The sequence below is a fragment of the Cygnus atratus genome, chromosome 2 (genome assembly GCF_013377495.2).
Source record: "Cygnus atratus isolate AKBS03 ecotype Queensland, Australia chromosome 2, CAtr_DNAZoo_HiC_assembly, whole genome shotgun sequence".
In the NCBI taxonomy this organism is placed as follows: Eukaryota; Metazoa; Chordata; class Aves; order Anseriformes; family Anatidae; genus Cygnus; species Cygnus atratus.
This window is the reverse complement of record NC_066363.1, coordinates 117,722,041-117,749,632: the sequence shown is the minus strand read 5'-3', so window position 1 is coordinate 117,749,632 and position 27,592 is coordinate 117,722,041. Positions and strand designations below refer to the sequence as shown.

The window sequence follows — 27,592 nt, the reverse complement described above, 5'->3', positions numbered from 1 at the left end:
ACATGCTGATGTCATATTGCCCCATCACAAAAAGTAACTCCAATTCCTGCTGAAGCACAGAGACACTTGAAGCTTTGCTTTAAAGCTCACCGAACTCCCCTTTCTTCAGTAGTCTTTCCTGCATTTCCTGCATTTGCATTTTTAAGGGGACTTCTGAGGTCAGAACAAAACTCCTTCCATATAAAGATATGTGCAAAGTAAAAGCAACTGTAGAATTAAGAAACTCATAGAATATCCATATACTGTTTGCTCTGTTCACTTTTTTTTTTTTTCTTAATTCAGAAGCTTTAATAGCAAGAGAAAAGGTGTTAGCAGGTTCTTCTCAATTGAAGTCCATTTTCTCTGAAATTTTCAAACTATAAGAAAATAAAACCCATCAGACTCAACACACTCAATGGAGAAAATGTACCAAGAAAAAAAAAAAAGAAAGAAAAAAAAAGTAACTTCTATAAAAGGTTTAAAATGCAAATAAGATGCATTAGAATTGCTCATGTATCTGAACATGGAAAGTAGAAGTATTATTGATCAAATAAATTAAAAAACGGCAGGGGGAGGCAGCATATATACTATTTAAACACGTCTCCCAAATGTGTTACACTTTGGAAGAGACAAGGAATATAGTTTAATTTGATTTTCTGGTTAAAAAGTTGGCACATCTCTGTTCAGAAACAGCTTAATCCAAGGAGCTTACATTGCAAACATAATTAAAGGTGTTTTTCTTATTATAATAACACTTTATGCATTCCATAATTAGAAGCTATGAAACTGCAGCATTGAAAGTTTGCTCTTAATCTTTTGTAATCCCTAGAAGAAATGAACACATATACCTGAAGAATAGCAAACATAACTATGTGTAAATGTTTGCATGTAGAAAGTCATTTTAAAAGGCCTGCTGCAGTAACTGAGAAGAACATTTTGCTGGTCATGTAAGTTTGCATTACATACATGTGTTTTTAAGGTACCTCTATACAAACCCTTCCTCAGTTTGTCCTTTAAAGAGTGTATTTGTCATTATTGTTCCCTCCTACTCCATGAAGAGAAAATAATTTTCTCTCTGTTTGAAGTGTCTTCCTATTTTAGAATAAGAACCAGAATCTGGTTAAAATAAAAAGTAAATAATAATAATAATAACAACAATAACAATAACAACGTTGTGCTTGCAGCTCATCTGAAACAAGACCTATAAATTCTTCAAGGATCAGTGCTTTGTCTCATAAAGCAGCAGATTGCCAGAATGGTTCACAGCCCTATTATAAATATGTTCTTTCCATACCCATTAATCATCACCCATCGTTACCCATTTATCCACCAGCAACACATTGCATCTGGAAACTAATAATAGAAATAATGTAAGATAATACTAGAAATAATATAATAATGTAATAACATAATTTCTAAGTAAAGAGTCTTGTAGTTTCTTCCACAGTGCTTACAAAAGAATAATCCTCTTTTGTATTCAACAGGAGTATTCAGCATTGTGTCTAGAAGGGAGGGCTCTTTACTTGACAGGCAGCGAATGCTGAGGTAGATGTACCAAAGTCAGGAAGGCTGCTTTTGAATTAAGGTGCCTAACAGAATAATCTGTCATTTTAACCTGATCCTGAAAAATATCCACCACCAAGAGCCAAACTCCCTGTGCTAGTGATGGGAGAGACAAGCTCCCATACTAGTGAACTGATGGGAGCCACCAACACTGAATACATGAAGTTTTCCTTTCATATTTACTTTCATTTTTCATGTCTTTACTATGTTTTTAAATACCTTCTAAACAAATAAGAAAAGTGATTGAAGAATGGTATGAAGACTTGTAAGCTACCTTTGAACTACTTCCAACATGAAGGATGTGCAATCTGGATCTGGACAACACAGGCTTTAGCAGCAGACAGAAAAGTCACCCAATAAAAAGAAATGAATTCACACTACTCTCCCCGTTGCCAATATGGTACTGCTAGTGACTCATTAGCTACTGGCTTAAAATTTAGCTAGAGGATATCTATATTTACTGAGGCTTAGATGTACCATAAAACTGTGGAATGAAATTGCTGAGTATGAGACAGTAGCTAAAATTTTGCCCCGTGTTCTCAGTCAGATTCCAATTAATATATTTAATGTAAACTTTTTCATTTACTTCTCTACTTTCCTTTTGGTGCTGCCAAGCTGCATAAAAGTTATATTCAGGATAAAATCTACAGACAGAGATGATATTTTGCAAGCCTTGCCATTTCCACAGCATGCAAAAAGCTTTGGTATTACCAAAAATCGCAGCAGTTTGCCTTTAGAATTATAGTTTAGTTTAAATGTTACCAACTTGCTTCAGGCTTGTTCTGCCTGCCAAAGGGAAATGAAAAGCCCCTTTTTAGCACAAATAAATCTCTATTGTATTTTTCTAAGTGCTCAGATAAGTAGGGGGAAAGAAGTGCTTGTTAGGTGCACAGTCATCTAATGAACAGTTATTTTCTGTCACTTTTATACCACATTCCCTGGAACTCTTCAGTGCTGGAAGTGCTGCAATGCCGTTAGGTCAACGAGTGATATCTGAATGTGAAAGCATTGCAGATGTTACATTAAACTGTTTTATTTAATGACATCTATGCCCACTCACCATGAGAAATATACTTACTGGAGGTGCCATAAATTTATACAGAGAAGATCCCCTCAGTGCTAGAAACTTTGGTGTGTACATTCGATCCTGAAGGGAGTCTTGTTCCCGTTCTTCCGTCCAGCCCATGTAGACTATCTGACAGAAAAATCAATAGTGTTGACAAATTCCTCAGACATTTTCTTCAAATCAATTGCAAATATTTCAAGCAAGTACGCTGATGTCTGTCAAATCTTACAAACCTTGAACCACTGCCACAATGTGGTATATTGGCAGTTCACTTACAATCATGATTATATAAAGAAAGCCTGTTACATCAAAATACTTCAGAACTATTTATTGTGCTAGCAACAACAAAAAAGCTAAGCCACATACCTAGCAGATATCTGTTGTCTCTATTATCTCATTAAGAGCTCTCTGAAGTAATTCTAAATACTTGCTGACAAATCACATCAGAGAAATTTAATGCAAGTGAAGTGTAAGGAACCACTAGGCAGGAATGCAAAATCAAGAAACTGTTAAAAGTTTTCAGATACAAGACAGACAGATAGATACATGGGATCTTATTTTATCTTATATCGATAAAGCAAACATTCTGGAGCACATATTTTGAACATTGTACTGATTGAACACATTCAGAATTTAGTTATTTTGGAGTATTGAACCTCTTTTGCTTCAGCATAGTGCATTAACAGTGTTTTCAGGCATTCAATTTTGAATGGTGCTAAAATGTAGTCAAAATACTGCTAACTCTTAACACTACTTGCAGCTCTTCAGAAACAGATGTAAAACTAGGATTCAGATGTAAAACTAGGACTCAGATGTAAAACTAGGATTCATTCAAACCCATTTTAGGATAAAATTCCCCACCTATCCACCTGTTAAGTCTGAGTAACTTAATATCAAATCCTTAAGGTAGTGTGTAGTAGTAAAACATAGCAGGAGTAATTACTATGCCAGGTTCTGGAGAACATCTGAACAGAGAGTAGACACGTCATAAAGATTCTGATTTATAAACATGCTAATGAATAGTAACGAACAACTTGCAGTGTGCCATGTGTACATTCCTTTTATAGAAAAAAGATGAACTCATATTTTATACATTGCTCCTAATGGAATAGATCTACTTTTAAACCTCTTTGTGAAATTGATTTCTACATTAATTAGGTATGCAGCATTTTTTATCTTAAATGACCAGATATTCTGTGTGTTCCATAATGAAAATGTAAGGATATCAGTTTAGGAAAAATAACTACAATCGTATTAACAGTCAATTAGTTAGTAAGCTTACCAATGGTATATATGTACTTAAATGAATATATTATGTTCTTTTGTGAGGAGATCTTGTATGTTGCATACTTTTTAAAAAGCAATTTACACAAGTTTATTTCATTGCTATTGAGAAGAGGGTTTTCATCAATAATTCTGCATGGAATATACATTAAAATAGAGTTTTCTTTTTTCTATTGGATGTTATTGCATATTGGAAATTAATGGCTTTTTCAAATCCCCGTGTACAAAGCCTGCACTACTTCTCGCTATCAGAGTTTAGTAAGTATTTTCTGGTCTGTAGACAAACAGGGAGCAGGTCCATTCCTCTAAGAGTTACAGCAAAACCTAAACATTTAATTTAATTGCTAATAGCAAACATTAATACTGTAATATAATCTTGGGTTCAATGCCGAACATTTGTTTAAGTATCTGCTGGTTCAGTGACCAAAAAAGCTTGTAAGACTCAAAAAAGAAGACAGTTATGCCTCAATACTCAAGAATTAAGGAGAGTGCTCAACACTACATTGCCATGCAATAACAAAAAACCCACATTTTCTGAAATCTTATTAATTCCTAAATAAAAAATTATCAGAAATACAACCTGACAGTTACAATAAGAGAAGTTTTAAATTATTTCAGTTCAATGTTTATTCAGATTTCCCTTATTTCTGCTGTTTTGTGTGTTAATCAATGCAAGAAACATACAGAGATCCATCCTTCTGACTTGGTATTAATATGTAGAGCTTAGTGACTGAGAGGAGGAACATACAGGAGTAAATTTAATATGAAAATTGTACTACTGTTTACAGAAGTTTGATACATTTTCCTTCTCTAACTGGAAGAGAATGAATGGTCTCTAATTTCTAGGAATTAGGACATCTATGCTTTGAAATTAATTAAACTGAATTGATTCTGTGCCATCTTTGATTTGTTTCTTTAAAATTGGACACAGTAAGATATCTTGCCTGATGATACTTCATTTTTGGAAGTTTCTATTTCTCCTATTCATCAGAATAACAGGGCACAGTCACTCATGCTGTGCAGATGCGTTGATATTTCACATTTGATTGCCTTAATACTAAAGCAGCCATGAAATTTAAGGCGATTTCTCCATTTGATATTGCTCTGTTGCCTCTGTAGATCGTGAGGAGAAAATAGACTGATTTTTCAGACAATCTGCTGCACTAAGGTTTTATTAACAAAATGCATTTTTCCTTCAGACTAAATACCTAATTAACTATTAAACATACAGCAGAACTGCTAAGCAAAGGCAATATGATTGTAATTAGAAAAAAAAGTGGTTTGAATGCATGTGTATATTCATGTGTGGATTAAAATAATATGGATTAGATTCTGGAAAACAGGACAAAACTGAACAAAAACTTGATAACTATTTGAATTGCATGCTCCTAAAATGGTCTAAATTTATCTAACACACTGAACTGAAGTTAGATAAAATATGCTAGTTTTTACATAGTCAAGATGAGAAACTGTTGATAACTGAGATAAAATAGAGACTACATTCTTGAGACATTTATGTTACTGATAAATATTTTGCCTTCTAAAAAAACTTTGACTATTAACAACCTCAATAAAATTATTTACTTGGAAAGGCATCTGAACTTTTCAAACTCATGGCTCATGAACATATATATTGAAACTGTGAATGAAATTTGACTTGGGAAGTTGAATTTGATGATATTCTGTCTAAAAATAAATGTTTATAACTATGGATACATGACGCATGTGAATAGACAGAATGCCCATTTACGTATTTAAAAATGAGGCTAGCTTTTTAATCATAGAAATGTTTCTTTGAGTCCGTGTGAAATGCTGATCATTATCAATGAAATTGGGGAGGAGAAATTAACAGACCGAACAAGTTTTATTTGCGATAACATTCCACTTAAAAGACATTTTTTTCACAGTCCTGGTAGTTTCTAATTTACCTGCAGCAGCTCATTTCTCAAAATCAAATGGTGACGCAAATTAGTTAATGTAGAGGCTGCTGGTTCACTAACAAAGATTCAGTAAGTTATTATAGTTTATGAGCTAAATCATGTACAGTTGAAATAATCTATATCTATATGATAAATAAAACAAGACACTCTCTTCAGTCAAAAATCCATAGTCTCCTAATTTAGTATGTATTTACATCACACTAACACCCCAGTCAAGAAAGAAAATAATCCACAAGTTGCTCTCCTTCATATCAGTAGAAAATATTGCTAAAATGTCTTAAATAGCCTTAACAAAAATCTTTTATATTTTCAGAGATTTCTCCAGAGTTTAAACACAAATTTTATTATATTTTAGGAAAAAATGGTAAAAAGAAAAGACAAGAATTTTTCCTCAAAATGAAAGGTAAAATTTATGTGATTTTAAATGAGAAAGGACATTCAAAGATCAGAACAGATGTACTGACAGCTTTTTGTCTTGGAATTCTCATATTCATACTCATATTACGTGAAACAATGCTGTAGGGCAACAGGATAAACATGGAGTCAGAAGACAAATTAATATGTCAGACAACAGAGGGAAAAAATATGAGGGATGAGCAACTCAGATAATTCCTTCTATCCTGATTTTAATATCCTTGTCCCTATATGATAGTCTCAAAATTCATTATAGAAAATTTTTAGCAGAAAAGAAAACAAAACAAAACAAGAAAAGCACATTAAAATAGAAATAAAAGTGTGAGACTAATGCAGTCATTGGCAAAAGAGTCCTACATTGAAAAGACCTAGGACATTTTTTCAAAAGTAACAGAAGAATTAATGGTAGATAGTTTGAATGAATGACAGAAAAAAAATGTTCAACTGTAAATATAGCCAAAATATCTCCTATGCTATTTTTTGGTTTGTGAAGAGACTGGTGATCTTTCAAAAAATACTTTTTTTTTTTTTTAATTCCTCTTTATTATTTTCTATCTTCTTCAAAAAGTCATTTAAAATAAAGCAGTATGCATATTAAAAATGTCAAGTAAAAAGAAGACAAATAGCAATGAAAAATTAATTTACATATGATTCAGATTAGATTTAAATTAATTTAAAGTATCATTGGCATCCTTACGTTTTGTGACAGATAGACCTCATTAAAAATCAACAGTTAGAAATTAACTATTTTTTGTTTTAATTGCAAATAGACATGGGCCTGGGCAACCTCCCCTACATGACCTTGCTTAAGCAAGGGGTTGGACCAGATGACTTCTAGAGGTCCCCTCCATTCAACCTCAACCGTTCTTTGATTCTCTAGAATAAGAAAAATTACCAATGCATAAAAATGTAAAATGATTGCTTGCAAAATAATTTTTCCTTTCAGTGCTTCTCTGTTAAATCTCCTTTCTATCCTATGTGTTTTATCACTGAGAAAGATCACCTTCATATCTTAAATATCTATGTAATAAAAGATTATTTCATGTTCACTCATTATTCCATGTGAGATTATAAGACTAGACATTTATTGTACCATCTAGTTTACATTCTATTCTACCATATAGTCTAATTTCCTTGCAGTAAAGAACTCAGGTCTTCATCTTCTTACCAGACCAGGGTTAAATATAGGTACTCTGTTTTCTGTTTGGTTTTCTCTTATTCTTTTTTATTTTATTTTATTTTTTAAATCATCACACAAATTTAAGGAAATATTTAGGGGTTTTAAAGTAGAGTACCAGAGAAATCTGAAAATATTTCTTAGTTATGGAAAATTATTTTTCTTTATACTCCATCTAATGGAAAACTGATAATAAAAGACTGAAAACAAGTAGTATATTTGCCTTTTAAACGTAAAAGATTATAATCAGAGTGAAGACAGTTGTTTAGGATAACAGACCTAGACCGGAATTTGTTATTTCCAAGGCAAATGCTGCACAGAATAACACTCTAAAAGGAACTCTGCATATATCTATCCAATATTAACAACCCCCTTCACAGATTTGAAAAGTAACAGCTACACATGGAAACAGGACAGCTTTCTGAAGAGGTAAAGATCTGTAATTTGGTTTTCCAGGTTCCTTATAATCTTCTTCATGTCATAATCTATTAATCCACGGTAACATTTTATCTCATTCATTCAATTCACTATCCACTGATACATGTTAATAGCTACACTCATTTTTCTTATTTACGACTAAGTATCTGCTTATTGAAATAAATTCTTCTAACGATAAAGTCAATTTAAACATTAATTGGGCAACTGTGTGTCTTTGTCAAAATGTCAACATTAATATCTTTTTTTTTTTTTTTTTGCCTTCCTTGAATTATTCAAACCAATGAACAATTACTTGGATTTTAAATTCATTACAGTTTGAATTTGTTATTTTAGTAGAGTTGACTAGCATTTCAGAAGTATGGCTTTTCTTTTGCTGAAGACTTTTCCAAGAAAGACCTTATGCAGCTCTTTTTACACAGATAGATTTTTGTGTAAATAGCATGAATTAGATACTATTTTATTTATTTATTTATTTAATTTCTTCAAAGCACCTCATTTCTTGTAGAGAAGTCTCATTTCTTGTAGAGACTTCCCTTGTTTACCCATCACATCACTCATCTTCAGAGCAATTTAACACAAATTTAACACATTGCTGAGCAGGTGCACTTGGCTGCCAGGTTTGTCACCCAAGAGCGTTGGTCCCACTGCCATCACAGACATTTTACAGGCCACTTGAGAAGCTTCAGGCCTTCTCTGACACTCTCAACAGAGCAGCTCTCAGCAAATTCTTTAATAGTGAGAAGATCTCACGCAACTTGGCTAAAAAACTACTATGACATTGTGACACTGTCATCATTCTCCCTCCTGCGACTGTAGCCAGTAGGATTCTTCTTTTTCTTTCTTTTTCTTTTTTTTTTTTTTTAACTGGGAAAAACACCTTTTATACATGGTCTTATTTGAATGTCTGCTTATTCATTTTCACTTATTGAACTTACAAACAGGCCAAAATAGGGCTATAAATTTTAATCCACGGTGACTGAATTCAAAACATAAAGCTTAACACTCAGGTGGCAAGAAAGTAAACATCATCTATTCTAAAGCCCACTAGTCTGACTATATTTAGGACTTACTTACATTTTGATTAATGCGATGTTTTTTTTTTTTCCCTCCTAAATGTACACAGTGTACATGTAACAAATTTTTGAGGCTCTAAAATATAAATGATAAAATAAATATTTCAATCCAGGTGGAGGGTGTGGCTTCTCCTTTCTCATGTAAAATGGGTCACATTCATTTTGGTCATGTCAGGGCAGACTACTGAAACATGCTGAATGAACAAAAAATCTGAACATTACAAGTCACTAGACAGTGTCTTTCAAACTTTCTCATGGTGCCAACAAGCAAATAGCAGTGACACATTCATCTTTCTCAGGTACAAGGGCAAATGAATCACTTATGAAAATATTTATTATCATTCTTAACTCACCTCATGAGTAGTTTTCAATTAGATTTCAATGCCCAGTTCCAGATATTGGTTTGATTTCCATTTTCTGTTTCTCTGACAAGGACTGGTAAGCAGAACTTGGATAGGACTGGTGGAATTTAGGCTACCTGGCTGTCTCTGTGAGATCATCCTACCTGTGCAGCTGCTTTGCTCACATCCCGAAAGCCTGCTTACTGAGCTCTATCCAAGATGCAAAGGATAAAATAACAATAAATATGGGAGAACCCCAAATGTCTAGGTCTATAGAAAATACGTGGTAAGGGGTAATGTTTTTCCAATGTCCCATTTTTGGTAACAATGACTTCACAAGACCTAACTAACAAATATTTTATACATTTGTGGGATCAAATTCTGAACCATTCATGAAAACAGCAGTGTAGACATTTGTAAGTATACATAACTGTTCAGGCTTAAAATAAAATGCTTAAGTGCTCCATCCTCTGATGAAAGCAAAATCAAAATTCCATGGAAGAATGTTATTCATTGGGTGAAGATTATTAGGGAGCCAAAATTTAATTTACATTCTTAGTCCTTTAAATGACAATATGTACAAACTGAGTAAAAGAGCTACTAATGTTTGAAAAATGTCTTTTGCTGTTTATACTGAGGAAGCATTATTTTCTGTTTTATCTGATCACCAAAAGAAAAAGACTTCTGTAAGCTTAAACTGTTCTTAAGGGCTCTCAGGGTGCACAATTACTATCAATACTCCTAGAATAATAAATATGGAATAAAATCTCCAAAAACAATTGAATAAATTTAGACTAGAATTACACTGCCTTTCATTCATTCACTCATTCATTTTTGAATAAGAATTTGATGCATGTAAATGAAAGAAGAAAAAGTCATCAAGGGGTGAAATTTCATTTTCAAATGTACAAATAAGTTTTCTACATTTTGAATGAAAAGAGTGTGACTGAAGAAGTAGAAGTAGTGACAGGTTTTCTTTAATTAGTTTGTTTGTTTGTTGTACTTATCAGCACTGTGATTTTGCTTTATGAAGCTGTGAGAAAGAAGGTCTGTGAAAGGTCAGGTCATGGTTAGTTGAATTTATTTATTATGAAAAAAATAATAAAAGTTCAAGGAAAGTTGATAGTTTTTTCAGACTTGACTGCATCTATGGAAGGACTCAATTACAACAAGATAAGACACTATTTTAAACCAATATTCACATGCTCAGGAACGTACATAATGAAGTAATTATTAAAACCAATTCAAAAAATAATAATATTTATAATCCTTCAAAGATTAAATACTACTGCAATCAGAAACATGATGGCAAATCATACGTGACATTGTTGGGTAGTCAGCATTTCTCTACAGCTATTATTGGGTACAGATATTTCTTTTAAGCAAAGCTAGTTATTTAATTTTCTTACTAAACTTTCTGGGCTTCTTCTCCAGCAACCATCAATCAGCGCACAGCAGCAAAGTTTACTAAAAGAAGGGAGTTTGCTAATGAAGGAGTTTTATCTACTACTGGATTGTTCAGAAACAACTGAAAGCCACACAGATCTTCTATAGAATGTGCAAATCTCCAGATAGTAAGTGTTTGGTGCTTCCACAGAGTACATTTGGTGGGCCAACTTTACTGATGCCAGTTAATAACATGCAAAATAAAAGGGCAATATAAAAAGTTAATGTTCAAAGCAATAATGAATCACTCCCTAACGTAATTTTATCATTCATTAATTATAACAAATAATCTTTTGTCTAATGAATTCACAGTTTTTAAGATCATTAAGCAATAAATCTAATTAACCTTAATTTCCAAATAGAAAAATATATTTGTCTTGATATGCAAAAAATGAGCAATGCAGTAAAACTTCAGTTTATATTTCAATCCATGTAATGAGAAATTGTAACCAAATCCATAAATTTTGCCTATAAGGATAATATTGTGTTTCCTTCCTTAAGAGAAACATCAGACAATATTCTTCCTTTAAGGTAAAGATATATATTTATATATAAACAAATAATCAAAAATAGGAGGAACAGAACACAAAATTCTGAAAGCAAGTTACTTTTCTGAGCATCTTGGTTACTTTCTACTAACTCCATAAGACCAATAGAAGGTATTGATTTTTTTGTGTGTTTTGTTTTGTTAATCATTAGCCTGAAAAACTGATTTAAAGTAAAAATTCTAGACAATCACCCGATTTTGTCACATAAAAAAAACACTAACTGAAAAAAAAATTTAAAAAATACCTCTAAAATGTCTTTTTTTTTTTTTTTTTTCCCTACAGAAACATCTAGTTTGAACTTTTTTCTTTGTCTTCTTTGTTTCAAAAAATAGTGCATGTCAATCTAACAAGCTGAACAATATTAGGAAATGGCTTTCAGTTATTCTTATTCCATACTTAGACACATCGCATCTATTGGAGTATCTTCAAAGCTAAAGGTTTTCAATTTTGTGGCTTTTAAAAGAAATGTTAATGGATTTTGAATGGCTGATGAAGACAACTTTAAAGTTAAAAAAATACAGTTGAATGGATAAAACTTGCAGCGTTTTAACAACTTGGTCCCAGAGTATTCATCTTCCACTACCGCTAAATAGAGACAACGTTATGGGTCACTGCTTTTTTTTCTTTCACCTATTTTTAGAGTCTGGACCTTCAACTACACCTTCAACTACCTGAAAAATAAATGAATCCATTTTTATAAAAACAAATAAATAACCTACAAATGAAAACCACTGTATGTACCTTGCTAGGTCTACAGAAAGGCATTTATTCTGTATGTCCACCTTGTGGCATCTTGGCAAAGAAAAAATATATCAAAGTAGCTTGGATGTCTTTTGGTTTTAAAACTACAGAAAAGTTTGAATTATTTCTCTTGGTGAGAAATGTTATGAACTCTCCATTCTTAAAGATACCCAGAACTTGACTGGGCAAAGTCCTGAGCAACATGATTTATATTGACTATGCTTTGAGCAGGGTCTCAAGGTTTCTGAGCAGATGACCTAAAATAACTCATCCAACTTAAATTATTCTATGATTCTATGAGTCTTTGATCAGTCATGGGCCATCAGTCTTGGGATCTGTTACAGAGTACTCAAGACTTAGTATTCTTAGCAAACCATCTTCAGTGTTACTTTTATTACAATGCTGTGCTATTTTTCAGTGGTATACAGGGTGCCACATACAAAATCTAGTAGTTCCCATTTGATAATCCATTTGTAGCAGTCCAGGATTCTCTAAACCTACCCATTTTACATCAACCTTCATTTTCAATGGGGCAGTGCATCAAACCTCTCACTACAGACTTTCAACCTAAAAATGCATTTTGAGGAGGAATTTTTAGTATAGTCTACTTTCAGGTAAGACAGCCTTGTGAGTGGAGACAGCAGGATTCTATTTTTGCTCATAAGCAGATATCAAGACATGAAAGATGAATCTAATGATCCCTTCTCAGTTGTTAACAGGATGCAAAATGGCTATGTTTTTTGAAGGTTCCTGAGTCAGATGAAAACAGAGTTAATAAATATCACAGTGCTCTCGTATGTGTATCCATATGCATATGTACACATATGTATATGTATATCCGTATGTATACTACATACAGTCTCTGTAGAAACCAACCATGTAAAGTATATAGCCTCATCCTTCTAACTTATAAGGTACTCTGAACCTCAGAAACGTTTAATAATGCCATATGCAAAAGAAAGGTAGGAAGTAATTGTAACTCTATTGACTTTCCGACCAGATTGGAAAAGTTGGCATGTAAAGGACTAAAGTAATGATTTTTAACTTGCATTCTTACACACTCTTAAATAAAAATCTTCCTAAATTATTACTAAGAAAGAAATAGAAGTGGGGCTGTTCTGGACTACTTTAAAATATTAATTTACAAACATGTATATCCAAGTACAACTGGATTGAGAAAGAGAACGAGAATGCACTTTCATTTTGAAAGACAGCAAGGTAGAGGGAAATTACTTTTAAAATCCCTCCTCCGGGAGCTGAGGAAAACCTTAGGGGATGATTAGATCAAGAACATGATATTCAATAGATTTTACATAATACTGTTTTCACGCTTCTCTTCATAACTTAATTTTTATCAAAATCTATTTGTTTTCTTCTTTTGTTAGAATAAAGCTTGTTTTGATTTTTTTGGTGCTCTGGTGTTTAGATTGAACTTAGGCTATCCTGAAGGATCTTCCATAGGCTATATGCCCATGGCTTCTGGCAGTGAATTAGGAGTGTAATTCACAACATTTATTGAACTCTTGTTGCACTGAATTATTTTTGACAAAGGGGTGATACCTTTCAATAGCTTATTTTACCTCTGATGTCTCTCAGTATTTCCTTGAATATTGTTGCTTTATTAGAAAAGCTCACTCTTAGGGACTACTGGCTAACAATTATTTACAATAATATCAGCTTTCTCTTAATTCACAGAATCACAGAATTGAAGGGGTTGGAAGGGACCTCGAAAGATCATCGGGTCCAACCCCCCTGCCAAAGCAGGTTCCTTAGAGCAGGCTGCCCAGGTAGGCATCCAGACAGGCCTTGAATATCTCCAGAGAAGGAGACTCCACAACCTCCCTGGGCAGAAAGATTCCACTCAGTCAAATTTTTAATGCAAGCGTTCCACCATTATGAACAACATAGAGGAATACACCCCATAAAGGCTGTAACTGCCACAAAGTTAAAATAGTTGTTTGAGTCCTGAATGAAGCTCTAACTTTAGTGTCACACACAGGCTCTGTATCCACGGAGCTCTGCAGTGGGACAGGCAGGCTCCTTCCCCCACAGGGGACAACGTGAAAAATCTCTGTGGCTGCAGAAGAGATCCTGATGAAATATATCAAGGCCTTGTGAAGAGTGGACAGTGACCTCCATGAACTTTATCAAACAAAAGATAGATGTTAACTTTTAATTAATACTTAGCCAAAAGTCTCTCTTCTCACAGAGGGTATGTCTACTTCATGACCTTTTTGCATCCTCTCAGGGGTCCAGTTCCTTTTTGCATGCTCTCTTCTCCCACTGTCTTGGGTTGGTTTTGAATGGCAGACTAGCTTGAACAGGAGGGGTAGGAGAAGGAGAGGCTGAGATATTATCTCACCACTGCCAATAGGGCAGGCTTGTGGGAGCAATAGGTTGGAGTGATGAGTGACTAGTGGTTCTGCTTAGTAAGTACCATAAACAGTAGCCTGTTAATAATGGGAAGCAGCTGTAGTGGGTTTACATGGCAAGGTTTTGGTAGCAGGGGGCCATAGGCGTGGCTTCTGTGAGAAGAATCTAGAAGCTGCCCCACGTTAGGTAAGGGCCCCACTGCTGACCAGACCCGAGCCAATAAGTGATGTTGTTTGCGCCTCTGTGAGAGCATATTTGAGACAAGGGGAAAAAAAAAAAAACACGCTGCACCACACAGCAGCTGGGAGAGTGAGAGGAGTGAGAAACAGCCTTGCAGGTGCCAACGTCAGTGAAGAAGGCAGGGGAGAGGTGCTCCAGGCGCCAGAGCGGAAGTCCCCTGCAGCCTGTGGTGAAGACCATGGTGAAGCAGACTGTCCCCCTGCAGCCCATGGAGTACCACGGTGGAGCAGGGTTCCACCCTGCAGCCCATGGAGGAGACCACGGTGGAGCAGGTGGACCTGCACCGTTGGAGGCTGTGGCCTGTGGAACACCCCTGCCAGAGCAGATTCTGGGCAGGACCTGTATCCCATGGAGAGGAGACCACGCAGGAGCAGGTGACATGGCAGGAGCTGCTACCAGTGGGGGACCCAGGCTGGAGCAGTTTGTTCCTGAGGGATGGACCCCGTGATACAGACCCATATCTGGAGCAGTTCTTGAAGAGCTGCTGCCTGTGGGCAGCCCACGCCAGATCAGTTCGGGAAGGACTGCATCCCGTGGGAGGGACCCCACAGCGCAGGGGACAAGAGTCACTGAGAAGGAGCGGCGGAGAAGAAGCGCTATAGACTGACCGCAACCCCCATTCCCCGTTCCCCTGCACTGCTCAGGGGGAGGAGGTGGAAGAGGACAGATGGGGGAAAGGAGCTTTTGATTTCTTTCCTTTGTTTCTTACTTCTCTAGCTTGTTAGTAATAGGCAATAAATCTGTCCGTCACAATAATTGTTGAGTGATCTCCCCATCCTTATCTCAACCTTTGAGCCCTTTGAGAAGGGGGAGTGAGAGAGCGGTTGTGGTGGAGCTCGGCCATCCACCCGAGTAAAACCACCACAGCAGCATGACTTCCAACTGTATATTTGAAATAAAGCAGCATAGAAATTGCAAATTGTGTCACGATCTTGCTGGACTTTGGGATACGGTGAAAATGTCAGTTGGATAGAATTTCTCTGGACACTCAGAAACTCACACGTGACCAGAGCCATTAGGCAGAGAACTGCAAGAAGCCAGACACCTGCCTGGGAATTTGTGAAGGTTCCCAGCCCCAACATTGCCTATCTACTGCTTCAGGGACTTTTGCCTCTCCAGATCTGCACAATTTTCATAATGATTGTTTTTTGTTTGTTTGTTTTTTTTTAAAGGAAAGATGCACTTTTTTGGTTCTAAACTCAGCAACACTGAGATATTCCAAAAAGAAAAATGTTTTAAATAAATAAATATATGCTTCAGTCATCAGCTCCTGAGAACAGCATATTTGCTGTTAGTAAATTTCTATTTGCTGTGTCATAAAATAATATGGACTTAATAAATTTTGTTTCCCAAAGTTATAAAATTGAAATCAAAACTTCTCTTACATGCTAAACATATAGCAGCTATGTATTGTTTGCTAAACAGTGTCTCCTTACCAGGTAATGTAACTGTTTAAAAGAACACAAAAGGTGTTCTTATATCATGAATTTTTAAGGGATGTTTCTGCATTCGAAATCAATAACATTGTCAATTGTTTTGCACTACTTTATGCATCAGCTCTTTTCTGAAATTCAAGTGGCAACTCTATCTCTGGTACCATGGAATATTATTGCAATGAAAATGAAAGATCAATAACTGTCTACGTTCCACAGAATTCTGTTTACACACTATTCTTAGAAATTCAGGAGATAAATAGTTTTACTTTCACAGGGTATGATACCATCACAAGGTAAGAAAGGAAGCACAAATCATCTGCATAGAGATAAAATTGGTGAATGAAAAACACTGAAATGTGTATTCACCTCTCCTCTTGAAATAAACTTTAATTAGAAATACTTTCTTTAAGCTTTATGAGTCCCATGTGCTCCTTCAATAAAAGATCAACAGTGAAAGTATATGCTTCATTGATTCCAATTAATTTATTTAGATGATACAATTCCCCAAGGAGTAATGCTTGTATTGGTTTACTGATCACCGTCATTCTAATCTACTAAAATTAATGTTATTCTTGGGAAAATTTAAACTTGCTTGAGGCAATAAAAGAGACACTACAATTAATGATTGCACTGTTTTTATTTCTATCCTTAGCCTCCAATGAAAATTCCAAAAAGGTCAGAAAGAACAAATTTGTATCTGATAAGCCATAGGTATTAAGTCCATATTTGATTTAGGGTGAGGTTAGAGAAAACAAAGAGTTTTTCCTATATCCAGTATTTCTGAGTATAGGTTTAAAGAAAACATGACCTATATCTTTTATGGATATAGTGACTTGACTTCCTCTTTTTGTTACTTTCATTGTTTCTGAGTTTGTTACCATCTTTCAGGACCTTGTAAGACAGCAGAGAGATGCAGCCCATACCCATCATTGAAGGCACCTATTTCTAAACAAGGATGCTCAAAGTCGCTTTCTGTCCTCTTGCTTTGGTGGACTGTTTGGATAGTGACTAAAAGTCCCATCCAACAATAAAATACAAGAAAAAGATGCAAATATCTATTCTATTAGAATTTTAAATGGTCCTCTCTTGATTTAATATTTAGTACTTCTGTTGCCAGTCTCAGACACCATAAATATCCATCACCAAGAAAACCCTCTGTCTTTTGTTAATTTTAAATTGCAGGAATCCCTTTCACAATCTGATTTAATTTATGGATCCATCTTCATCAGTGGCCAAAAATCAGATACAAATAAGTTTAGAGACTTAAAGCAGATTTTAAATGTATGTCGTGCATATAAATAGAAATAAAAAGATGCAACAAAAGCAATGCCTTCAGTTCCTGTTTAAACTGAGTGGTTTCTCACTGTCTAACTTTGCCCTAGGCACACAGTTATGCTTCTCAGGAAAACTGCAAATATTCTTCCGTGTTAATGACAAACAAGGAAGTAATGAATCCTTAGCCTAAATCTGCTAGGAGGATGTCTGATTGAGAAAAACCCTGGATATGTACAAGCAGGATCAAGCTTATTAAAAAATAAAATAATAATGTTGTTAAGATTATATTCTTGCAAAAAGTAGCAGCTAAAGGGCATGCCCTTTCATGGCAACCTAGTAATCATAGCACTCACAAAGTCAATGCATCACACCTGTATCTTTCATCACTGAACTAAAACATCAAGCCAAAACTTGAGGCTCCTGTTGAATCTATGACATTATCCAGAAAGATATGCAAGGCCTGTGAGATCAGAAAGAGCCCGAATCTATATCTGAGAGGAGTTTACAAGGCAATTCGATCCTGTAAGAATTCCTTAATCTGGAAAGCAGTAGATTGAGCTGTCCATTTGGTTCAATAGTTTTAAACCACGACTGTCACCCCAAAATAGATATAAACATATTATTTTTAAAGTGTATGCATGTATTTATTTACCTATTTATCTATCTACTTGTTTAGAGCAGGAACTCTCATTCAGTTCTTAGAAAAAGGCTTTGTGGGAGCATTCAAATATTTGAATCCTGAGGCAGCTCTACACCCCTGCTGGTTGGATTTTATCTCAATGGTTCTCTGGGAATCAAAGAGATAATAGGTGGGTATCCCATTACTACTCTGCAGTCATCTCTATTAATCTACACTTAATTAATAAAGGGTAGATTACTAATCACTTAAATATTTACAATATCTAAGTCACTTAAATATGTGTACAATATCTAATAACATTTCTTTCAGAACTAGACCATAAATGTTTACCTTTACAATTTAGGATTCCACTTCATAATGTGTAGTTGTAGGACATGTCTATTATGTCACTAGATGTTAAATGTCTACAACAGAGTAAGGCATTTAGATTTCCCTAATTCTCCTGTCCTATATAAGCCTTTATTTGAGAATACAGTATAGTTTTCCCTGTATTAACTAAAATCTGAACACAGATCTAACATGGACATAGTCATTAAATATGGTCAGGCAAAATTCAAAACTTACCCTTACTGAAAAGACTTTTCAGGGAGTGACATTAATATCACAAAGAAAAAAAAAAAACACTAATGAGTTTGTACTAGGAAAAAAATAAGAGAAAATAAATGAGAAAAATATGTAAGGGTAAATTAGGATGAATTCTATACTTGAGGCAAAACTGAATTTGCTGGATATGCAGAAATAATTTGATACACAGCTTGAGACTTGTAGTTTGAGATTTAAATAAGAACTTGATCTTATCGCTCTTCTCTATCATCTAAATTTCCAGCAGGTGTTCAAATTACTTCCATCATCTCATGAGCTATAGGGTATGAAGCCCCAGGATATAAGCACTGCTATCCAATAACTTCATCAAGTGACTCACAACGTGAATATTATCTATCTCATCAGGTAACCCACTATCTTTGAGAAGCAGTCTGACCTTCCTCTCAAAAGTCAACACGTAGGTTTCCTCAACCTAAAAACTCTGTAACAATGGTGCATATTGTCCTTTTAGAGCTTACATCCTGAAGCTCAACAACTACTCTGAACTACAATATAAAGGAAAGAAAAATCCTTTACTGACCGAAGGAAGCACAGTTTTTATAAAAGAAAATGTCTCAAAAGCATCTAATGCAATTAAAGAAACTGCCCTGTGATAACTATTTCCTATCAACCAAACAAAATACATTTTTATATATGTATTTACTTTCACTTTACAGAAAGCCCAATAAGTATTAACAAGCAACATAAGCCTTTCACGGGTTTAAGTTATGGAGTAATAATCCATGCCAAGTGCCATAAATGGCTGACAATTCAATGTGGGAAATTAGCACAGCATAATTTACACCCTATTGTGTACTTCTGCTTAATTTAACAGCAGGGACTCAGTTCCCCCTGTGTGTTTCTATAAACATTTAACAATAGAAGCTTCATTTTAGAGATTTTCCTTCAAAATAAACCTGATCAAATCCTTACTGTGACAACAGATTGTGATAGAGCAGATGTACCATAGGACGTGAAAGTTCACTAACTGTCAGTCAAGAGATGCAAAGTAGAGACTGAAGAACTACAGTAATGGCATACTGTAAAACAATTAATTCAAATGTCATGCAAAATCCATTAAAAAAAAACCACACCACCAAAACACCAATGAAAGGGAACATACCCACTGTCCTTAAAGTGCTATTAGAAAAATGATACAATTTTCTTTGATAGCATGTCACCTTCCAGTAGAACATCCTGTTTAATCATTCCAATTTAAAAATATTAATACAATAGCAGTGTCATCTCAGAGGTCATTCACCACAATAAAAATAATATATGGATTATGTTTCATACAGATGTTTATCAACAGAACAGATGTTGTTCTGTTGTTGTTGATCAGTTCTCCTGAGCAATGCCATTCGCCTTTTGAAGTGAAATAAAGATGCAACTCATCTGCAGCAAAGGACACTGGCTTGAGTGACAGGCAAACCAGCTACCATGACATTTTTGTGTATTCTCCTTTATTAAGCTTTCAAATGTTAGGTTTTATTAAACAAACTCAGTGAGAAGAATTTTTAGAAGTGTTTTAAATGAGTCTGTTCCAACTGCATAACTTTAATCAAGCTGAGCAGTAGCTTATTAAGCCAGAATATAAGGTGGTATTACATAGCTGATCTGATAACACTGCATGTATTTCTTTTTATTAAATGATATCAAAAGTAAGATAAAATGGGTATACCTATCTGTATTTATGAAAATCAGTGAGGACATAAATATGCTGCAAAACACTGGGATTCATAAAAGCTGAGTACTGCAGAATGTGACGTGCACAGTTATAATCCAGTTCCTTGCCTTAGTGTGGCATCAGTTAATTATGTCATGATATTGTTTTAAAACTGAATTAAATACAGTTGTGGAGCTGGAAACACTTCTCAGTAAAGAGACATAAGAATCTAAGTAAGAAATAGGCTAAGATATTAGTTCCAAAGTAATATCTTGAAGCACTAAAGCTGCATGAATTCTCATTATAAACTGTTAACTTTGCCAAGGACAGCTACCGATTATTTTCCCATAAACATGGGGAAATTCTAGAGGGAAAGATTCTTTTTAAAAATGATAGTTAAGACTACTTCACGAGAATATCTCATCTTCTGTGGAGACAAGACAAATCTCTCAAAAATACTTCTGATGTCTGTGGATAGAAAAGAAATAGTGTCTTACTTAAGGACTACATCTTTCTCCCCCATTATCCTTTTTCTGTGAGGTCATCCTTGATGACAGATGGAGGGTAATAGTTTTTGAATTCATCATAATAGAGATAAGAGATACAGCATGGATAAAGGAAGTTTTAAATACACTGTTCCGCCAAGATATTCCAATCCCTGTTCCATATGTAAAGCTTTCTATCAGGGTTGAGAGACTGACTGGACTGCAGTGGGGTCTCAGGTAAGGAAGGACTGCTTTCTTTCTTACAGTGACAGTACTACCCTTTGCATAGCAAGGGAGAATTTGGAAGCAGATCTGTTGAGATACAATGTTCATGTCATGAGTACACTGCGCTGAGGCAAGAGATGGCCAGCAGTCCCTGTTGAAGTAGAACAACAGAATCAATGTCACAGATCCAAGAGGGAAATGTGAGAATGAGAACAATATCTGTGGCTGAGAAAAGCAGTGGTGATAATGTGAATCAGAGTACATCAATAGTGGTGATAATGTGAATCAGAGTACATCAACAGCTGCATTAGAAAAAGAACCATAGAAAATAGTTTTTTGAACCTTTGAACCAATGAGAGATGGGCAGGAATTCTCCTTGTTTTGATAACATATGTGTTTTCCACTGTGGAAAAAATTGCCATACACCCAATGAATACCAATGCACTCCTACTATTAGGATACTTGTCCTTCCTTGGAAAATAAAACATTTGTTTTAGACAGCATGCAGGGAAGTAAACTGTTCTTTGCTCTTCTCTTGAAAGTAATGCCTACAGCATTTGGTAACCTTGAGAAGAGAAAGCTAGAGGTTGCATGAAGATGCACGCATCTGCTCTGCTTATATGCCTCCTTAAGTGTTATACCATTTTTGTTGTCTTTGTTGAACATAGAGCAAAAGAAGATTAATTTTCAAAAACTGGATTCTATGAACCACCATTTTATTAAAATTATATTCTTTTATTTCCCCCTGAAGCTGGTATTTTTTTGGTAGTTAATGCTGTCAGTTTAACCAGTATGTTTGAATCACAGGTGGAATTTCCAGCAGCTATGGAAATTAGCCTACTAAAAACACAGCGATTCAGATACTGTGTCAGGTTAACACTCAGATCTTGAAAGAGATAGCATACCGATACTTTCAATAGTATAATGAAAAACATATGAGAAATAAAAGAATACAGCAGTTCTATTTATATTAATTGTAGGTATTTCATGTACTTGTAATATCACAGAACAGAACCATTTTGTGCAGATTCTTTGATTATCTTTAAACCTTGAGGCTTGACTCTTTTCTCTGTAGTACAGAAGCGAGAGGCTATTTATTGCATTTGTCAACATGTATATGAACATAACCTGAATCCAGGAAAGCGGAAAATCAGTTCCCTGTTTTTGCCAGGTACCAAATTTGTTTTGTACTGCTAGCGTGCTGAGTAAAATAAGTGGAATCAGAAAGTTCAGATTTCCCCAACTGCAATTTAATAAACCACATGTGGGTGCAGGAGGAGGTGAAATCAAGGCAAGAATTAAGATTCAATTCTGAACACAGAAGTGCACTGCATATCTAAAAGAGATGTGTTGAGATATGTAAATGAGAGTTATAACATGTAAAATCTCCAGTAGTTGGAGGCAATACCTTTGGTTTCATACACTAAGAAGAATCAGAAGATTTTGTAAGAAGGGCTACCTAATGCTGATTTTCCTAGAAGCTACCAAGTATATTTTCAGCTGAGATCAGAACGTTCACAAACTCACCGTGGCTAATGTAAAGACTGGGAAATGAAAAGCAATTAGGTAGTGAACTACAAGCTTTATTGAGGTAGGGCGTATTTTCCTGCAGTTTGGAAAGGCTTAGTAGGGAAATTGATGCTGTCTTTCAGAACCCCCCCTGCCTGATGATGGCTCTCACAGGAGCTGACATTTGCTGCACTCAGTGTAACGGTGGTGATGAGCTCCAAGAAGAGGAAACAAACCTACATTTCCTGTTCCATCTTGGCTGATCAAATAAAGAAACCTCTGGATGTTATATCATGCCTCTGAAAATCGTGCCTCTCTGCTCAGAGGTCCTTATGCTTTTCTGTTTGGTATCATGGAAATTTTGTCTATAGAAAATAGATAATTTTAAATAGAAACAGAAAAATAGAATAGTTCATTTGGAAGGGACCTACAAAGATCATCCAAGTCCAACTGCCTGACCTCTTCAGGACTAACCAAAAGTTAAAGCATATTTACGAGAGCATTATCCAAACACCTCTTGAGTCTTGACAGGCATGAGGCATCAACCACCTCTCTAGAAAGCCTGTCCCAGTGCTTGACCACCTTCATGGTAAAGACATTTTTCCTCATGCCGTCTGACCCTCCCCTGGTTCAGCTCTGTGTCATTCTCAAGCATCCTGTCATCGGTTCCCAGGGAGCAGAGGCCGCCACCTCCCTCTGCTTCCCCTCCTCAGGAAGCTGCAGGGAGCAGTGGAGTTGCCTCTTGGCCTCCTTTTCTCCAAACTGGACAATCCAAGCAACCCCAGCTTCTCAACATAGGACATGTCTTTCAGCCCTTTTACCAGCTTTGTTGCCTACCTCTGGATGGTTTAAGTACCTTAACATCTTTTTTAATATCGTGGAGCCCAGAACCGCACACAATATTCAAGGTAAGGACACACCAACACTAAGTATAGTGGAAGAATCACCTCTTTTGACTGGCAGGCCATGTTTAAGGAACCCCAAAATGCAGTTTGCCCTCTTGGCTGCCAGGGCACATTACTGCCTCGTGTTGAGCCTGCTGTCGACCAGCACCCCCAGGTCCCTTTCTGCTGAGCTGCTCCCCAGCCACTTCTCTCCTGGTCTGTACCTGTGTCTGGCATTACTCCCTCCCAGGTGCATTGTTTTCAATGTCAGATTATTAAAAAAAAAGCTTTTTTTCTCAATTAATTTCAGGTATTCTATTAGATATTCTATATCTAGGTTCTATATGTAGCTCACACATGGAGGAAACGCTACTTAATTCCAAAATGTTGCTGATTTTTTAATTTTTTACTACCTTCAAGTGTTCTTTTCACCAATACCAGCTCAGGCAAGGGGAAAGTTTATTTCTCTCTTTTCTCACAACGCTCTTGAACAACATTTTGTGGTACTCTTCCATCATCTTTTGCATAATCTTTCCACCACTATTAAACCTATTAACACCATTCTCAGAACTTCTAAATGCTTCACGCTGTCCGTGTACTTATCATTTTCTTATCAGTGCTCATCATCTTTAAACTTTTGATTTCCCATAAATAAATCTCATCTTTTTACTCATTTCTCAGAAAAACATACTTTCAAAACTAATGCCTTAAAGGAAAGCTGCTGCACTATGTATGGTCAGCAAGCCTTGTTAATCACTTTTTCTCTTCTCTTTTTAACTTTATTACAAACACTGAGACATTTAGATAACATTGCCAGTGTTAGAGTAACTTCCTCACCCATGCATGTTCATTTGTTTCTGCAATGTAATACCAACTGATGTCTGTGCTATCTTCTCTAAATCATGACTATATTCACAAAGGAATTCTGATAGGATCAGTTCCTTGACCCTAATTTGACAACCGCCTCCCCCCTTTTATCTTTAACAATTAATTAAAATCCAAATATATATACAGATACTTATATATATGATGGAAAACTCTGTGGAAAAATTTGCCTAGATAGATGCAAGTGTAAAATTAAGACCTTTACAAGTATTTTATATAATAGTAATATCTAGAAGTGGGAACAATATTATTCACCTTAGTAGCTGAATATTTAGCAAAGAAAGATATTTGAAAGAAAAAGTTAAATAATGAAATTTTTATTTACCAAGAATCTATCTTTAAGATGTACAGTGAAGAAATTGAAAATATACTGGAGAAATGTTATTACTAAGGGAGAAGTGAAAAGACACATGATCAAACCATCCTTTTGCACTTGTACTGATTAAATATAGAATTCTAAAAATGCTTAGTCAATAGATGTTTCTCAATAAACCGACTTTATTAGTTTCTTTATAGATGCTTAGAAACTATGTCAAAGTTTGTCTAATTACTGCATTTTATTGAACAAGATGCATTAGGTGTACTAAAAGAAAGGTAACATGCTTGTAACTTTGACTAATTATCTTAGATTAAAAATATGGATATATAAATATTTTCATATACATATGATTTCATATACATAATTTCAAATACATATTTTTATTAAAACTATATAATACTATCTTGTAAGGAAAAATATGGAAGTAAAATCCCAACCAGACCAGTTTCAGAGTTCAATTTCATGATGTGCTTGCAGAAACAAGTTAAAAATATCTATTCAAAGTCTTAGAAAAAATATTTAATTAAAATAAATGTCAAGATAATAATATTCAAGGTGATAATTTAATATTCAAATAAATGATATGATAACGTAACAAAGAAAAAAGCACATTCCTTTCCTGCATATCATATTAATGCCTGCTGCATAACAGAAGACAGAAATTAACTTTACATCTGTGTACTCTTGTGACTCTTCTCAGAAGTGTCTCCTAATTTATTTTCTACCTCAAACAGTAGTTAAAAACAAACAAACAAAAAAACCAATCAGACAAAAAAAAATATCTTTACTTAGGGTAAATCCAAAAAGGAGTAAAGGAGTCTGCTTTTGAAACAAATGTTCCCTAAAATTTCAAGATATCCATGGATCAGTAAGCCTTTTCCTTTTCTAGTATTTGATGGACAGTGAGACTTTACATCCTGATCTGCCTTCCTTTTTTCAGTTTAATACTTTGGCTGACTTCCTTGAAATGGTCCACAGTAATTCCTTTCAAAGATAGTGATTGATGCTGATGAGAGAAGAACACATTAATTACAGGCTGCCCTGGCAGATAACATGACCAACAAGCTACTCAAGCCAAGAAAGTTATTTTTGCTTTCCTTTGGAATTCTAATGAAAAGGAATTGAATGCTTTACTGACCATACATGTCAAGAGTTCAAAACCAGCAGATATCTCTGAATTAATGATAGCTTCAACGAACATTATAATTGTTGTTTATATTCTTGTTGTCTTTTTTATAGTAATAAAAGCAAGGAGATAAATTCAGAGTCAATCAGAACGGTGAAATGTAAACTTTTTGTTTGTTCGTTTACTAGAAATTTTGTCCTTCCTTTGAGATAGGAGCTCTTCTTTGCCACTGCCATCAGACAATGTTATATAAACTGTTCTGAAAATGCCCAAATACAATTGTTAATTTTGATTTCTGAATGCAGCAAAAAACTTCCCTTTGGTGATGCCAGGAGGCAAGGATGTGATAATTTTTTCTAAAAATCTAAGTAATTATAGTACAGATGGAGTACTGAAAATCAAGGGCAAATAAAAATACCTAATTGTTTATTATGTACTTATGTAATTTCTTCTAACTTTATTTATAGATACTCATAAAGATATTTGCTTTTATTATTATTATTCATTTGTTATGATTTGAGAAAGAAGCAAATAAAATAATAGTGCCTGCCCCTGCCTTGTGAGTTAGACTTAGCAAAATTCCATATTAATAAAGTTGGACCAGAGACATGTAACTCAGATATAATGTTGACTGTCTGAAGATGTGGTGTAAGAGAGGCAAAAGCACTTTTATTCCTCAAATATGTCAAAGTCAAGTCTGCATCTCAGTGCTGTACGTATTTCTCTTCTACATGGAAGTAATTTATTCCTCCAGATAAACAAGAGTTCTCCATTTCCCACTATTTTAAGTTTCTTAAAATGAAATATCCATTATGCAACAGTTGTGACACACAACACAAACACAAACTTAACAAACTAATCTAATTTACTAAACTTATACTTTGTGATAAGTACCCCACCACAAAACAGCCACATTTTGTGGATTTGCTATACCACATGGCATTGCTGTGGTATGGGACTATGTTCCAAATGAGTCTTTGATCACTTTACAGTGTACTCAGCTTTAACCTGAAATTTTTTATCTGTGCTTTGTTTATATGGTTTTGTAAAATATATGCTGATCTTATCAAGGAGATGTGACTGTTGCCCATTCTTACTATGGTCTCTAGCAACTACAACCTCAGAACAGTATTTCAGGCTTTCAACTTTGAGCTGTCTGTAGGTTTACTTAAAATAAATAAATAAATAAAATAAAAAAATAAAAAACAAGACAGATTTCTCAAAAGAAAAAGCTCTTTCTCTTTGTCCCAAGAAACCTTTCTCAAGGGACTGCAGTGCCTTCCAGTAAGATGAGACTGCCAGTGGATGATGTTGGAGACAATCATATGATGTAGTTTGTCCAAAATTTCCTACTACCTGCGCCATAACATTGGACAAATATTCATTTTTATGCTTTCATTTAGACAAGAGACTTCATAATAATGAAGTCTTATGCTAACTCTCTTAAGCATAAGACTCCCATTCCTGCTTTTATAATAAAATAGGTAAGATGCAATCTGAAGAAAATGAGTATAAATATATGTGCATTAAACTTTTTTTTCAACTTGAAAAGATTAGTCATGATCTTACTTTGACCAAATATTCCATTTCATACTGACTTTAGAAAAAAAATAAATAATAAATATATATATATATTCTGAGGCAGCAAGGTACTGTCTAAAGAAAACCTAACAAAAACACCTGAGCTAAAATAATGCACAGCTATTACACAATTAAATACAGATGAAATGAAAATTATGAATTAAAGCACCCCAAATTTTATTTTTCTTACCTGCTGGTTTACTGGAAAATTCCTGTTGATTTTTTTAATCTATAAAAGTGAAAGAAGAAATAGATTAAGATCTCAACCACTAGAAGAAAAATAAAAAATAAAAATAAAAATTAGGTTTTAAAGACATATATCAGACACTTCCTTCCAAACTGTGTAAAGTCCTCTA

At 34.8% G+C, this 27,592-nt stretch overlaps 1 protein-coding gene across 7 annotated transcripts in view; it reads right to left on the bottom strand.

Annotated features, from left to right (window-relative positions):
- The window catches only part of SNTG1 (syntrophin gamma 1), a 368,908-nt gene that overhangs the window by 50,789 nt on the left and 290,527 nt on the right, over positions 1-27,592 (bottom strand). For all 7 annotated transcript variants that reach the window (XM_050708869.1, XM_035553170.2, XM_035553173.2 and 4 more), the window contains 2 exons: positions 27,427-27,465; positions 2,621-2,737 (listed from right to left, as the gene is read on the bottom strand). In XM_050708869.1, coding sequence (XP_050564826.1) covers positions 2,621-2,737; positions 27,427-27,465 — 156 coding nt within the window. The remainder of the gene's footprint in view (positions 1-2,620; positions 2,738-27,426; positions 27,466-27,592) is intronic.